This window comes from Panthera onca, chromosome B1, assembly GCF_046562875.1.
Source record: "Panthera onca isolate mPanOnc1 chromosome B1, mPanOnc1 haplotype 2, whole genome shotgun sequence".
Classification (NCBI taxonomy): Eukaryota; Metazoa; Chordata; class Mammalia; order Carnivora; family Felidae; genus Panthera; species Panthera onca.
This window is the reverse complement of record NC_138342.1, coordinates 151,223,470-151,239,460: the sequence shown is the minus strand read 5'-3', so window position 1 is coordinate 151,239,460 and position 15,991 is coordinate 151,223,470. Positions and strand designations below refer to the sequence as shown.

General features: G+C 36.2%; 1 protein-coding gene across 3 annotated transcripts in view; it reads left to right on the top strand.

Annotated features, from left to right (window-relative positions):
- Nucleotides 1-15,991, top strand: part of GLRA3 (glycine receptor alpha 3) — a 235,028-nt gene that overhangs the window by 38,061 nt on the left and 180,976 nt on the right. For all 3 annotated transcript variants that reach the window (XM_078445598.2, XM_078445600.1, XM_078445597.1), the window contains exon 2: nt 2,979-3,106. In XM_078445598.2, the coding sequence (XP_078301724.2) occupies nt 2,979-3,106 (128 nt within the window). The remainder of the gene's footprint in view (nt 1-2,978; nt 3,107-15,991) is intronic.

Sequence of the window (15,991 nt, the reverse complement as noted above, 5' to 3'; positions counted from 1 at the left end):
TAAACCACTCAGGTAGACTTTACAGAATTAGTTCAGAAAAGCCAATTAAAAAACAAAACAGAAACCAGCAACAGTAATAAACCTTAGGGAGGAGGGATAATATAATTTACCGAGTTGCCATGTTATATCATCTAAAATGTCCAGTTTTCAGTGACAATATTATGAAACATTGAAAGAAAAAAAAGTGTGGCTCACGCACAGGGAAAAAAAGGCAAGCGGTAGAATCTGCTTGAAGAAAGCAATGACAGTGGAATTACTGGACAAAGACTTTAAATCAACTATTTTAAATACTTTAATAAAAACTAAAGGAAACCATGTTCAAAGAAATCAGCTATTTTAACTCCTTTACTAAAAACTAAAGGGAACCATGTTCAACGAACTAAAAAGGAAGTATGACAATAATATCTCCCCAAATACAGGATATACCAATGAAGAGACAGAGATTAAAAAAAAAAAGAAGAAGAAGAAAAGAGTAACTCTGGAGTTGGGAAGTGGAATAACTTAATGCAAAACTCACTGGGAAAACACTGCGAGTTTTCTCTGACTGCTACAACAAATTACCACCAATAACAGCAACTTATTCTTCCCTGGTTCTGGAGGCCAGAAGCCTGAAGTCAGTTCACTGGGCCCAAAACAAGGTGTGAGTAGGACCAAGCACCCTCCAGAGGCCCTAGGGGAGAATCTGTTTCTTCCTTTTACAGCTTCTATTGACTGCTGGCATTCCTTGGCTGTGGTCATATCACTCTAATCTCTGCTTGTACCTGTATGGTCACATTGTGTTCCCTCTTCTGTCTAAAACCAAATACACCTCTGCCTCTCTCTTACAAGGATACACATAATTGCATAATCTAGAATGATCTCTTCCATACAGTGCAAAATCTGATCGTTGTCAGTCTCGCATACATAGTATTCTATTTATTTTTAAAGGTGAAGGGCATTGTATTATTGGTTCAGATCCAGGTAAATTGGTGTATTTGTTGGCAGGAGAATGTCAAAGTTCATTTGCTGATAACTGAAGGGAGGATTTTGCAAAAGAAATACAGGGAATGGTTTAGAAGAAGCAAACTGTAGTTCTGAGAACTCTGGCAATGCCTTTCTGCCCTATGTTCTTGGGCCAGGGAAAATGAGCAAATGCTGCTTAAGATTACAGGTGACAGTTACTTAAAACCAGGTGGTAGAGAAAGTTCTAGAGTTACTGAGAATGTAGTGATTCTTTATGATATTATTATTATGATATTTATTATTATTATTATTATTATTATTATATTACCTTAAAATAAACTTTCCAGAGATTATGGTGGCAGGGAGTTCAACTGCCCAGTAATAATCAGAGATAAAGGGTCATAAAGTAATCTGGAGCCAAAAAATAGAGATAGGAGAAACTTCTGCCCCTGGAAAAAGCACGAAAGACAGAGAGAGAGAGCCACTGGGCAGATAAGTGACTTTGAATGTCCAGAACTAGATAGAACCTTGTGAACTGCACAGTAGTTCATGGATGCTGTTAGCGGTGATCCTACACTTTCAGAAATGTCACTGTCACATTACGATTGATATTGGATTTTAAAATTGTGCCTGTGTCTGTGGTACACAATTTAACAGTGATGGCTGTAAGACCCATTTTCACTAGTTATTAAAAATTCTGGCAGGAGGAACTTGATACTGCTGAGATCAAGCTGTGACCACAAAGGTTCAGGGTCTGGTGATGCTCTGAGTTGAGTGACAGAGCCGGGAGGATATGATGACTGACAATCTCTGGGAAGTAACATCAGCTTAAATATATCAGTTTCAAACACATGTGTGCTCAGGAAGTCTGTCTCACTTCCCTGAGCAAAGCGCCGTGGATGAAAAGAATCATTTGATCTTAGCAAGCAGGCCCAGGCTTTCCGGGGACCAGCCTAGGTAAATGAGGGGCTGGACGGGGTGCAGTGACATGTGTGAGCGTCTAGGATGAGCAGCTGCATAAAACAAACAACAAAAAAAAATTTAATGAAAAAAAGTGCAGTAGCTCTTTACTTTGCCCAGACACACGTTCTCATTGTGTAATAGCCAGGTGCACTGACCACATTTATGGTAATTTCTCAATCTTAGTGCACAGATTTTAGATCTGAACAAAATGTACTGTAGAGGAATGACACAAGATGAAAGCAGAATGAATTTAACTGGGTATGTTACTAATATAGGAAGCATCTAATTGAAGAAAAGAGCATCATTGTTTAGTCTGTAGGACAGACGTTTTATTACCATTGAGAAGAATTTACAAAACTTGAAAGGTGATGTTTATCCCCTCAGTAAAAGCAGTAAGAATTGTACTTCACAGCTGAACTTTCATTTTTTTCTTATGCCTGACTCACTAAGGATACTTTTTAAAAAAAATATTTTTTATGTTTATTTTTATTTTTGAGAGAGAGAGCGCATGCACGCACACACAAGTGGGGGGAAGGGTAGAGAGGGAGACAGAATCCAAAGCAGGCTCCAGGCTCCAAGCTGTCAGCACAGAGCTGGATGCGGGGCTTGCACCCACCCAATGTGAGATCATAACCTGAGCCAAAGTCGGTCGCTCAAGGGACTGAGCTACCCAGGCGCCCCACTAAGCACACATTTAACTAAAAATTACAGTTAGAAGTCAAACTTGGGTAAACACAAATTTTGAAAGCCTAATAATTTGGCAGCGGGTTTGTTTCCAGACTTAAAATAATGTCACCACTGACCTTTTGGGCTGAATACATGTGAAACCTTATAAATACTTGACTGTAGATCTGTCTATGGGTCTATAGGTCTATAAAGACCTATCTGTCATTATGCTAATATTCACCTTATAGTATATAGTATACATACTATATAAAATATATAAAAGTTTTTCTTTTTGTTTTAAAAGGTACTTTTGCTTTCCATTTTTTTAATTCTCTATTTATAGGGACAACTATTAGGAAAACTTTTGCTTGTCATTTTCTGTAAACTCTGAATGTTCTCATTTATAGCTTGGTTGCAACAAAGGAAACAGACAGTGCAAGATCTCGAAGTGCTCCAATGTCACCTTCTGACTTTCTGGATAAATTAATGGGGAGGACATCAGGGTATGATGCAAGAATCAGACCCAATTTTAAAGGTAATTATCTACTTACTACTATATTTGAAATGTGTTTTGAATATTATTAAACAAAATAAATTTTCAGACTGATTCCACCAAAAATTCTAATGCTTATTTTCAGTAATTATGCAAAGATATGTTTTGAAAGAAAAAATCTATTCTTATATTAATTTTTCTCAGAATTCGGCTTCTTTGAACCAATAGTGTTTGTTTTTCCTTCTTTGTTATGGTAATTATTGTCATGATGATTCATTTTAGGAAAAAAAAATATATATACATTCCACTCACTGGAATAGAATCTTCTTTAGAGCTGGCAATAAACCATATTTTAAATTCCCCACAGCAAGACTCTTTTATATTGTGGAGAATCAAACGGTTGTTGAATTTATGTACTGGGTAAAGAGTCTGGATAACTAAAAGCCACTGATAACATTTCAAAAATCATTCCCTCTACAAAATTTTTTACTTAAATGTATAAGAAAGAGTGTAATTATCAGTTTAAGAATACCCACCTTTATTCTTCTGTTTAATATAGTGAAAAGGAGCATATTTATACATGTCATATGTGGATTATCCAGAACCACAAAGGTCCTAGGGTAAAAGATTAGAAAACTACTTCTATGTCTGTATTTATTTAATATATCTTGAATAATATTCTATTCAATAAATAAAATAATCCAAATAATAATACATACCATTTCCATGAGATTCAGTTAAGCTATTTTTATTCTTAAAGGTGAAAAGATATACAATATAATCTAATTGATTTTTTTTTTTCTGAATTTGTTCTTATGGGGGAAAAAAAGGAATTGTTTAGCACTGATTTAAGAATTATTTACAGAGGACTGATAAATACCAAGAATGGGTAGTAGGAGAAAAATATAGGAGTAAAATTTGTTGATAATTTATAAGTAAAAAACTATGAATTGCTTCAATTTCAAAATTATTTTGACATTTATATTGTGGATTGTATTTCTTGATTTAAGCATGTTGACCATAAATATTCTTAACTGCACGAGAAGAACACTAAATGTAAAGCCGTGAGGAAATAGTACAGCTTAAGAGATATCATATATAATTGAAACAAGAGATTTCAGCATCATGAGGATCTTTTACAAATTGCGGAACAGCAGTAACCTTGACATTAGGTTGAGAACTAACTTTGAATTGACCTTGAAATATATGCAGTTGTCATATTAGTAAACAGCAAGAAACATAATCAGCAATTAGTAGATTCATTATGGTGATTCCATTCAGTGGTTCAAAGTATTGCTTTGTTTTCACTGAAAACTAAAGAGAAAAATGTGTTCTATTTTTAAATGTCTGTGAATATTTTAAAAACCACATAAACACTCAATGGAGGTCTTACTAAAAATATAGGTAAGTTACTAACTGCACAATAGTGGTCCCAGTGCCTTTGCTGCTCTCTTGGAAAATTTACTTTCATTTTATCATTTCAATCACTTAACAGACAAAGGAAATTTTAAACCATCTTCAATGTGATTAATATTACTATTAATGTGTGAGACTAGGAAAGGACTGAAAAGATTTGGTTTTGCTTAAAAAAAGTAGTGATTTTTTTAAAAAATGAAAATACATTTCTAAAAACTAGCTGATAACCCAACCAGCTTAGAGGTGAGGAGATTTGGTTTTTAATGTCTATTTACTTATTTTTGAGAGAGAGAGAACATGAGAGGGGCAGAGAGAAAGGGAGACAGAGAATCGAATGTCTTACACTCTGAATATCAGAAAAGCAAGTGGACGCTTCTATGATTACCATAATGTCAGTTTTTAAAAAATGATAATGAATTAGTTCTTAGCTAACACTCTTGTTTTTCCATTCAGACGTTGTTGTCTCTAGGGAACACTCACAGCTTCCTCCCCAAATTCAGCACATTCGACAGTTTCTTTTTGTTGAATAAAATAACATCATAATCCTTTGACCATCATTTTGTTGCTTAATACTGAAATATAAATAAAATATATTTAAGTATTTTTTAGGTATATATGTCCTAACAAACTAAATACAAGACATATCAGAAGACGATTGTATCAGTCCCTCTATTGTCAGGTACCTAGGCACCCACCATGCCTCCTTAAGAAAAGTTCATCTGGGCTGCCTGGGTGGCTCAGTCGGTTTAGTGTCCGACTTCAGCTCAGGTCATGATTTTACAGTTCGTGAGTTCGAGCCCCGTGTTGGGCTCTGTGCTGACAGTTCGGAGTCTGGAGCCTGCTTCAGATTCTGTGTCTCCTCCTCTCTCTGCCTCTCCCCCTCCTCATGCTCTGTCTCTCAATAATAGATAAATGTTAAAAAAAAATTTAAAAAGAAAAGTTCATCAGACAGAAGTATGAAGTGAAGAAACTGTTCTGGTAATATTTAACTCAGTTTTTCTGTGTAGTATCTCACAAGACTAAAACTACACCATCCCCCACAACCCTGCCATATTGATTTTTTCCCCTTTGTCTATTTTTTTTAAGAATTTATTTGGCTAATCAAACTAACTTAAAGTGGTTATTATATATATATTTTGCCTCTAAGTTTGTCAAAGACAAGGAATTAATACTGTAATATTTTAAGGGCATGACCATCAGTAGTGTGATATGTGATACTCCACTAGTTTTTTTTTTTAATAATTAAGTAAAATTAAATATTTTTTTAAAAGAATAGGGATGGGAATTTGCCAAAGTAGATATAATAATGTATTACAATAACTTGAATGATTTAGTTAGTCCTCACATCTTCAAAGATTAAAATGTTGATAAAAAATAAATCTAGAAAATAATTTACTTTGATAATTACTCAGACAATAGGCAAGTGTTTTCAAAATACACAAGCATTGGAAACACCTCACAGGGGTATTTAACCTCTCATGGAGTTACACATTTTGTAAGAGAAAAACAAAATCTTAATATTGACCTTCGCAGACAATTTACAGAGACTAAATAAGAATGTTCAACCTCATTAGCAATCAGTGAAGTGCAAATTATAATAATAATGTGATAGGATTTTCACCTTTCAAAATATGAACATTTAAAAATAATATGAATTATTTCAGGTTAAATGCATGAAGGAAATTTATTTCTGGAATATTGATTTCAAATTTGTGATTGTTTTCATGAGTATATATACATCAAAAGGGAATTTATCTTGTGGGCCATAGTGGAGAACAACTATTTAAAAATATAAAATGACGGGGAAGGAGACAAGATGGCAGAACAGCATGGAAGTTATTTGGGTGTCACGTCCATGAAATACAGCCAGACCAACACTAAACCATCCTACACACCTAGAGAACTGATTGGAGGATTAACACAACAATCTGCACAACCTGAACCACAGAATTCAGCAGGTACATGGGGTGGAGAGGGGAACTTGGGAAGAGAGAAGCTGGTGGCAGACAGGGAGCCGCTTTTCCAGGCAGAGAGAGGACAGAGAGTAGGTCGGTGGGGGAGAATACGGGAAAAACACTCCTCCCCAAAAGCAGCTGGAGAGAAGTGGAAAATTGGAAACAGCTGCAGGGATTAAACCAAAAAGGGAGAAAGGAGAAAGGAGAAGGTTTAAATTCCATTAAGACTGTAAACAGGGGAGCACAAAGTCTGCAACTCCGCAGCTCGATAACTGGTGATGCTCTGGTGGGAAGGGCAAATCCCCAGGAACAGAGTGGGGTCTAGGAGGTTCTTGGGCCACACGGGGAAAAGCAGTTCTACTGCTGGAAGGACATTTGGTAGAGACTGTTGAAGCCACCTGATCCCAGCAGACCCCAGAAAATGGCCACATTTGCTGGTGCTGGAGCAAGGTCGTTAAGGGTGAAGCCTGGCGCTACATGAGTGTTGTGATTTCCATAATCCCTGAAAAGCTTCTGTTACACTATCTCGTGAACTTTTGCTGGGACAGGCTGGCACCTGGCTGCAGTCTCGGGGCACCGGCAGCAGCAGGGTCCAGCAAGCGTTCCTGGGTGCACCCAACATTCAGCCATTGCTCATTTGGCCATTACTCATTCGGCCATTACTTGGTGAGACCCTCCCGCAGAGGGGTGGAATGGGCCAAAGCCGCAGTCCTTCAGAAGTAAGGGGCCAGGGAAAACAGCCACATCTGAGACAAAACTTGGGAGAGAGGTATGCCTGGGGCCTGGTCACGGAGAGTGAAAAAGCTGGGAGTGGACGAAAGCTGAAGACAGAGGACGGTTGTGCAATTGCTGATCTGGGAGAAGAGAGTTCCTATACTAGAGACTGGGTAGCTGGGTGATGCCATTTTCACTGCTCCTGCACATGTGCATACGCACCTATGAGCACCGCAACAATCCAACCCAGTAGGCTAGCAGTGCCATCTAGTGGAGAATGGAGCAGTTACACTGAGCCCTGCCGAACTGGACCAACCTTGCTCTTCAAGAGCACAAGTCTCACTGCCTAGTTTAAAGACTATAAAGCGCTACATAGTCTGACTTCTAGGGGAAAATGAGGTAATTTCAGTCCTATTTCAATCTGTTAGCAGGTCCATCTATTCAATATTCTTTCTTCTTTTTTTCTATTTTACACTACTTTTCTTTTTCTTGAATACAGAAATAGAAAAAATTCATTTTTATTTTCAATTTTTATTAAAATATATTTTTTAATTTTTTAAATATATATTTTACATTTGTATAAATTTTTTCAAATTCTATCTCACTTCCATCATTTTATTTTAGTCTACTTCAGTGTATTCACCTTTTCAAATTATCAATTTCTTTTTCCCTCTTTTTTCTATTTTTCGTTTCTTTTCTTTTTCTTGAATACAGAAAGAGAAAAAAATCATTTTTATTTTTAATTTTTATTAAAATTTTTTTCTTTATTTTTTCTAAAATATTCTTTATTTTTGTGTAAATTCTTTCAAATTCTATTTTACTCCCATCATCTCATTTTAGTCTACTTCAGCATATTCATTTTTTCAAATTTTCAAGAGATTTCCTTTTTTTTTTTCTTTCCCCACCTTTTTTTCTCTAATCTGTCAAACCACTTTCAACACCCAAACCAAAACACACCTAGGATCTAGCATCATTTATTAGATTTTGTGTGTGTGTGTGTGTGTGTGTGTGTGTGTGTGTTTAATTTTTTAATTTTTGTTTTTTTAATTTTAATTTTTCTACCTCATTATTCCTTTTCTCCCTTCAAAAGGACAAAATGAAGGAATTCACCCCAAAAGAAAGAGCTCGAAGAAATGACAGCCAGGAATTTAACCAATGCAGATACAAGCAAGATGTCTGAACCAGAATTTAGAATCACGATAATAAGAATACTAGCTGGAGTTGAAAATAGATTAGAATCCCTTTCTGCAGAGATAAAAGAAGTAAAAAATAGAATGAAATTTAAAATGTTGTAACTGAGCTGCAATCACAGATGGATGCAGTGGCAGCAAGGATGGATGAGGCAGAACAGAGAATCAGTGATTTAGAGGAGAAACTTATAGAGAATAATGAAACAGAAAAAAAAGAGGGAGATTAAGGCAAAAGAGCATGATTTAAGAATTAGAGAAATCAGTGACTCATTAAAAAGGAACAACATCAGAATCATAGGGGTCCCAGAAGAGGAAGAGAGAGAAATAGGGGTAGAAGGGTTATGTGAGCAAATCATAGCAGAAAACTTCCCCAACCTGGGGAAAGACACAGATATCAAAATCCAGGAAGCACAGAGGACCCCCATTAGATTCAACAAATACCGACCATCAATAAGGCATATCATAGTCAAATTCACAAAATACTCACATAAGGAGAGAATCATGAAAGCAGCAAGGGAAAAAAAGTCCCTAACATACAAGGGAAGACAGATCAGGTTTGCAGCAGACCTATCCACAGAAACTTTGCAGGCCAGAAAGGAGTGGCAGGATATATTCAATATGCTGAATCAGAAAAATATGCAGCCAAGAATTCTATATCCAGCAAGGCTGTCATTCAAAATAGAAGAAGAGAAAAAAAGTTTCCCAGACAAATGAAAATTAAAGGAGTTTGGGCCGCCTGGGTGGCTCAGTCAATTGAGTGTCCAACTTCGGCTCAGGTCATGATCTCTCAGTCTGTGAGTTTGAGCCCCACGTCGGGCTCTGTGCTGACAGCTCAGAGCCTGGAGCCTGCTTCGGATTCTGTGTCTGCCTCTCTCTCTGACCCTCCCCCACTCATGCTCTGTCTCTCTCTGTCTCAGAAATAAATAAACATTAAAAAAATTTTTTTAAAAATTAAAGGAGTTTGTGACCACTAAACCAGCCCTGCAAGAAACTTTAAGGGGGACTCTCTGAGAAAAGAAAAAATGAAAAAAAATGAAAAAAAATTTGTTGCAACAAAGCAACAAAGATTAGAAAGGACTAGAGAACACCACCAGAAACTCCAACTCTACAAGCATCCTAATGGCAATAAATTCATATCTTTCAGTACTCACTCAAACATCAATGGACTCAATGTTCCAATCAAAAGACATAGGGTAACAGAATGGTAAGAAAACAAGATCCATCTATATGCTGTTTACAAGAGACCCACTTTAGACCTAAAGACACCTTCAGATTGAAAATAAGGGGATGGAGAACCATCTACCACGCTAATGGTCAAGAAAAGAAAGCCAAAATAACCATACTTACATCAGACAATCTAGACTTTAAAATACTGTATCAAGAGATGCAGAAGGGCATTATATCATAATCAAGGGGTCTATTCACCAAGAAGACCTAACAATTGTAAACATTTATGCGCCAAGTGTGGAGCACCCAAATATATAAATCGATTAATCACAAACATAAAGAAACTCATTGATAATAATACCATAATAGTAGGAGACTTCAACACCCCATTCACATCAATGGACAGATCATCAAATCAAAAAATCAACAAGAAAACAATGGCTTTGAATGACACACTGGACCAGATGGACTTCACAGATATATTTAGAACATTTCATCCTAAAGCAGCAGAATATACATTCTTCTCCAGTGCACAGGAACATTCTCCAGAATAGACCATATACTGGGACACAAATCAGCCCTAAGTAAGTACAAAAAGATCGAGATCACAACATACATATTTTCAGATCACAATAGTATGAAACTCAAAATCAACCACAAGAAAAATTTGGAAAGGTAACAAATACTTGGAGACTGAAGAACATCCTACTAAAGAATGAATGGGCTAACCAAGCAGTTAAAGAGGAAATTAAAAAGTATATGGAAGTCAATGAAAATGATAACACCACAACCCAAAACTTCTGGGATGCAGCAAAGGTTGTCATAAGAGGTCATAAGAGGTCCTAAAGAAGGAAGAAAGATCTCAGATACACAACCAAATCTTACGACTTAAGGAGCTGGAAAAAGAACAGCAAATAAAACCCAAAACCAGCAGAAGACAGGAAATAATAAAGATTAGAGAAGATATTAATGCTATTGAAATCAAGAAAACAGTAGAACACATCAATGAAGCCAGAAGCTGGTTCTTTGAAAGAATTAACAAAATTGATAAACCACTAGCCAGTTTGATCAAAAAGGAAAAGGAAAGGACCCAAATAAATAAAATCCAGAATTAAAGAGGAGAGATCACAACCAACTCAACAGAAATAAAAACAATAGTAAGAGAATATTATGAGCTATTATATGCCAATAAAATGGGCAATCTGGAAGAAATGGACAAAATCCTAGAAACATATACACTACCAAAACTGATACAGGAAGAAATAGAAAAATTGAACAGACCCATAACCAGTAAGGAAATCCAATTAGTAATCAAAAATCTGCCAAAAAACAAGAGTCCAGGGCCAGGTGGCTTTCCAGGGGAATTCTATCAAACATTAAAGGAAGAGTTAACACCTATTCTCTTGAAGCTGTTCCAAAAACTAGAAACAGAAGGAAAACTTCCAAACTCTTTGTATGAAGTCAGCATTACCTTGATTCCATAACCAGACAGAGACCCCACTAAAAAGGAGAAGTATAGACCAATATCCCTGATGAACAAGGATGCGTAAATCCTTAACAAGATACTAGCCAACCCAATCCAACAATACATTAAAAAAATTATTCATCATGACCAAGTGGATTTATACCTGAGATGCAGGGCTGGTTCAATATCTGCAAAACAATTAACGTGATTCATCACATCAGTAAAAGAAAGGACAAGAACCATGTGATCCTCTCAATAGATGCAGAGAAAGCATTTGACAAAATACAGCATCTTTTCTTGATAAAAACCCTCAAGAAGGTAGGGATAGAAGGAGCATACTTCGAGATCATTAAAGCCATATATGAACGACCCAACACTAATATCATCCTCATTGGGGAAAAACTGGGAGCTTTCCCCCTAAGGTCAAGAACAAGATGGGGATGTCCACTATCACCACTGTTATTCAACATAGTATTGGAAGTCTTAGCCTCTGCAATCAGAAAACACAAAGAAATAAAAGGCATCCAAATCGGCCAGGAGGAGGTCAAACTTTCACTCTTCGCAGATGACATGATACTGTATATGGAAAACCCAAAAGATTCCACCAAAACACTGCTAGAACTGATTCATGAATTCAGCAAAGTTGCAGGATACAAAATCAACACACAGAAAGCAGTTGAATTCCTATACACCAACAATGAAGTGACAGAAAGAGAAATCAAGGAATTGATCCCATTTACAGTTGCACAGAAAACCATGAAATACCTAGGAATAAATCTAACCAAAGAGGTGAAAAATCTATACACTGAAAACTATAGAAAGCTTATGAAAGAAATTGAAGAAGACACAGAAAAATGGAAAAAGATTCCATGCTTCTGGATAAGAAGAACAAATACTGTTAAAATGTAGATACTACCCAAAGCAATCTACATATTCAATGCATCCCTATCAAAGTAACACCAGCATTCTTCACAGAATTAGAACAAATAATCCTAAAATTTTTATGGAACCAGAAAAGACCCCAAATAGCCAAAGTGATCTTGAAAAAGAAAACCAAAGCAGACTTCAAGCTATACTACAAAGCTGTAACCGTCAAGACAGTATGGTACTGGCACAAGAACAGACACTCAGATCAATGGAACAGAATAGAGAACCCACAAATGGACCCACAAATGGACCAGAAAATGGACCTACTAATCTTTGACAAAGCAGGAAAGAATATCCAATGGAATAAAGACAGTCTCTTCAGCAAATGGTGCTGGGAAACCTGGACAGCGACATGCAGAAGAATGAACCTGGACCACTTTCTTACACCATACACAAAAATAAACTTAAAATGGATGAAAGACCTAAATGTAAGACAGGAAGCCATCAAAATCCTCGAGGAGAAATCAGGCAAAAACCTCTTTGATCTTGGCTGCAGCAACTTCTTACTGAACACGTCTCCAGAGGCAAGGGAAGCAAAAGCAGAAATGAACAACTGGGACCGCATCAAAATAAAAAGCTTCTGCACAGTGAAGAAAACAATCAACAAAACTAAAAGGCAACAAACAGAATGGGAGAAGATATTTGCAAACGACATATCAGATAAAGGGTTAGTATCCAAAATCTATAAAGAACTTATCAAACTCAACACCCAAAAAACAAATAATCTAGTGAAGAAGTGGGCAAAAGACATGAATAGGCACTTCTCCAAGGAAGACATTCAGATGGCCAACCGACACATGAAAAAATGCTCAACATCACTCATCATCAGGGAAATACACATCAAAACCACAATGAGATACCACCTGACACCTGTTGGAATGGCTAACATTAACAACTCAGGCAACAATAGATGTTGGTGAGGATGCGGAGAAAGAAGATCTCTTTTGCATTGTTGGTGGGAATGCAAACTGGTGCAGCCACTCTGGAAAACAGTATGGAGGTTCCTCAAAAAACTAAAAATAGAACTGCCCTACGACCCAGCAATTGCACTACTAGGCATTTATCTAAGGGATACAGGTGTGCCGTTTCAAAGGGACCCATGCACCCCCATGTTTATAGCAGCACTATCAACAATAGCCAAAGTGTGGAAAGAGCCCAAATGTCCATCAATGGATGAATGGATAAAGAAGATGTGGTTTAAGTATATATATACATATATATATGTATATGTATATATATATGTATGTATTGTGTGTGTGTGTGTACAATACATATATATATATACATATATATGTATATACCACATCTTCTTTATCCATTCATCCATTGACGGACATTTGGGCTCTTTCCGTACTTTGGCTATATATATGTATACACACACACACACACACACACACACACACACACACGGAGTATAACTGGCAATCAAAAAGAATGAAATCTTGCCATTTGCAACTACATGGATCGAACTGGAGGGTATTATGCTAAGTGAAGTTAGTCAGTCAGAGAAAGACAAATATCATATGACTTCACACATAGGAAGACTTTAAGACACAGAACAGATGAACACAAGGGAAGGGAAGCAAAAAATAAAAATAAAAACAAGGACGGGGACAAAAATCTTAAATATGAAGAACAGAGGGTTACTGGAAGGGTTGTGGGAGGGGGGATGGGTTAAATGGGCAAGGGTCACTAAGGAATCTACTCCTGAAATCATTGTTGCACTATTTGCTAATTTGGATGTAAATTAAAAAAAAAAAATCAAAAATAAAACAAGTTAATAAAAAATAAAAATAAAAATAAAAAAGTAGGAAATTCTGCTACTTGCAATAATATGGGTGGATAGACCTTAAGGATATTATACTAAGTAAAATAAGTCAGAGAATTACAAATTCTGTATGCTCTCACTTATTTGTGGAATATTTAAAAAGAATTGAATTTATAGATACAGAGAACAGATTGGTAGTTGCCAGAGGAAGGGGATGGGTGGGGGCGAAGGGAGTAGGCAAATTGGGTGAAGGTAGTCAAAAGGTACAAACTTCCAGTTCTAAGATAAAAAAGTCCCGGGGAAGGGATGTACCGCATGGTGACAATAGTTACCAATACTGTACCATATACATAAAAGTTGCTAAGAGAGTAAATCATAAAAGTGAATAAGAAAAAATTGCAACTATGTGGTGATAGATGTTCACTAAACTTACTGTGGTGATCATTTTGCAACACAAACACTTGTCAAATCACTATGTTGTATACCTGAAACTAATATAATGTCATATATCAATTATATCTCAATAAAATTAATTAAAAGTAAAAAAATATATAAAAATAAAAACATAAAATGACTTTTGTTAAAATGTTACTCTGATTTTATTTTTTATATACTGCTAACATAAAAAAATCTAGATGTAGACATTTTTCTTTGATGTAAATTATGATATGTGTTTGTATTTTTCTCTAAAAAAACTCTCTAAAAAAAGCTACACCTTTAAAAATCTGACCTGTTTAAGATGAAATGTTTTAAATATGTTATTAAAATATACCCACAAAAGTAGGAATAAATAATTTTCTGAAAACACTTTAAATTGGCACTGAGCACAGATAGCACAGTCTCTTGTATCAAAAATTATCTTAGTAATTAAATTAAATATAACTATTAATACTTATAAAAATAAATACTGAAAGAAATTAAAACATCCAAATGCCTGACTCACCAACATTTTCTTTTTCACTAATTAATAAACTGTTCTTTTCCCTTCCAGAATACTCACAACTTACTTAAACTTTTATGAGAATCATGTTTCTCAAAAAAACAAAACAAAACAAAAAAACCCCACCCTCTTTGCCTGTAGGATAATTTGAGTGCGAAAACAACTCCAAATCTCTGTTATATCTTACTTCTGTTAAGTACAATGATTTCTTTTTTTTTTTTTTAATTTTTTTAACATTTATTTATTTTTGAGAGACAGAGAGAGACAGGGCATGGCCAGTGGAGGGGCAGAGAGAGAGGGAGACACAGAATTCAAAGCACAGAGCCTGGTGTGGGACTTGAACCCACGGACCATGAGATCATGACCTGAGACAGAGCCGGATGCTTAACTGACTGAGCCGCCCAGGCGCCCCTGATTTCTATTATAAAGAATACACCAAATAACATCAACTGGGTTTGGAAATGATCTGAGAGTCTGCTAAAAAGAATTAGCAAATAAAGCTTCACATGTCATTAAACTTGTTGACCCTTCAACAGAAATTAGAGTTTTGCATAAATCATTATTTTAAAAATGTGGCCTTAGAGGACAGAAATGATATGTATAGGAACTGTTGCTTCCATCTTAAAAACAAAAATAATAGGCAGACAACACTATTTCTCTCCTGGAATTTGAAATTCTTTCTCTTTAGAACTCTTCCTGTCTAGGGGAAAAGTAGAAACAAAAGAGGCACAGTGACAGAAAGCATTACACTGCAGACTGAACCACACGGTCCCCAGAGCCAGTCATGTAACTGGCTTGGAGGTCCAGCCAACTTAAGGGAAGACCCCCAAATCCTTGTACCCAGCAGTTTCTTGAATTCATATTTACATCCGACCCTTTTTTTTTAATTTCCAAGTTTCCCTTTTTTCTTTTTTTTTTTTTTTAAGTTTTATTTCTAACTCTCTCCACACAGACAAAGATACAATAAAACACTTCCTCATTTTCAGAACAGGAGTAATTTAAAAATATACTTTCTGGGGGCGCCTGGGTGGCTCAGTCGGTTAGGCGTCCAACTTCGGCTCAGGTCATAATCTCGCAGTCCATGAGTTCCAGCCCCGTGTAGGGCTCTGTGCTGACAGCTCAGAGCCTGGAACCTGCCTTGGATTCTGTGTCTCCCTCTGTCTCCATCTACCCACCCCCATCTGTCCCTCTCTCTCAAAAATAAATAAATAACCAAAAAAAAACCCTTCAAAAATACACTTTCTGATCATCTTTTTTTTTTTTTTTTTTTTTTTTTTTTAAATTTCTAGGCTTTTTAAAGAGCAGTTTTAGGTTCACAGAAAAATTGATTGGAAAGTACAGAGAATTCTCACATACCCTCTCCCATCCCCCACAATTTCCCCTAT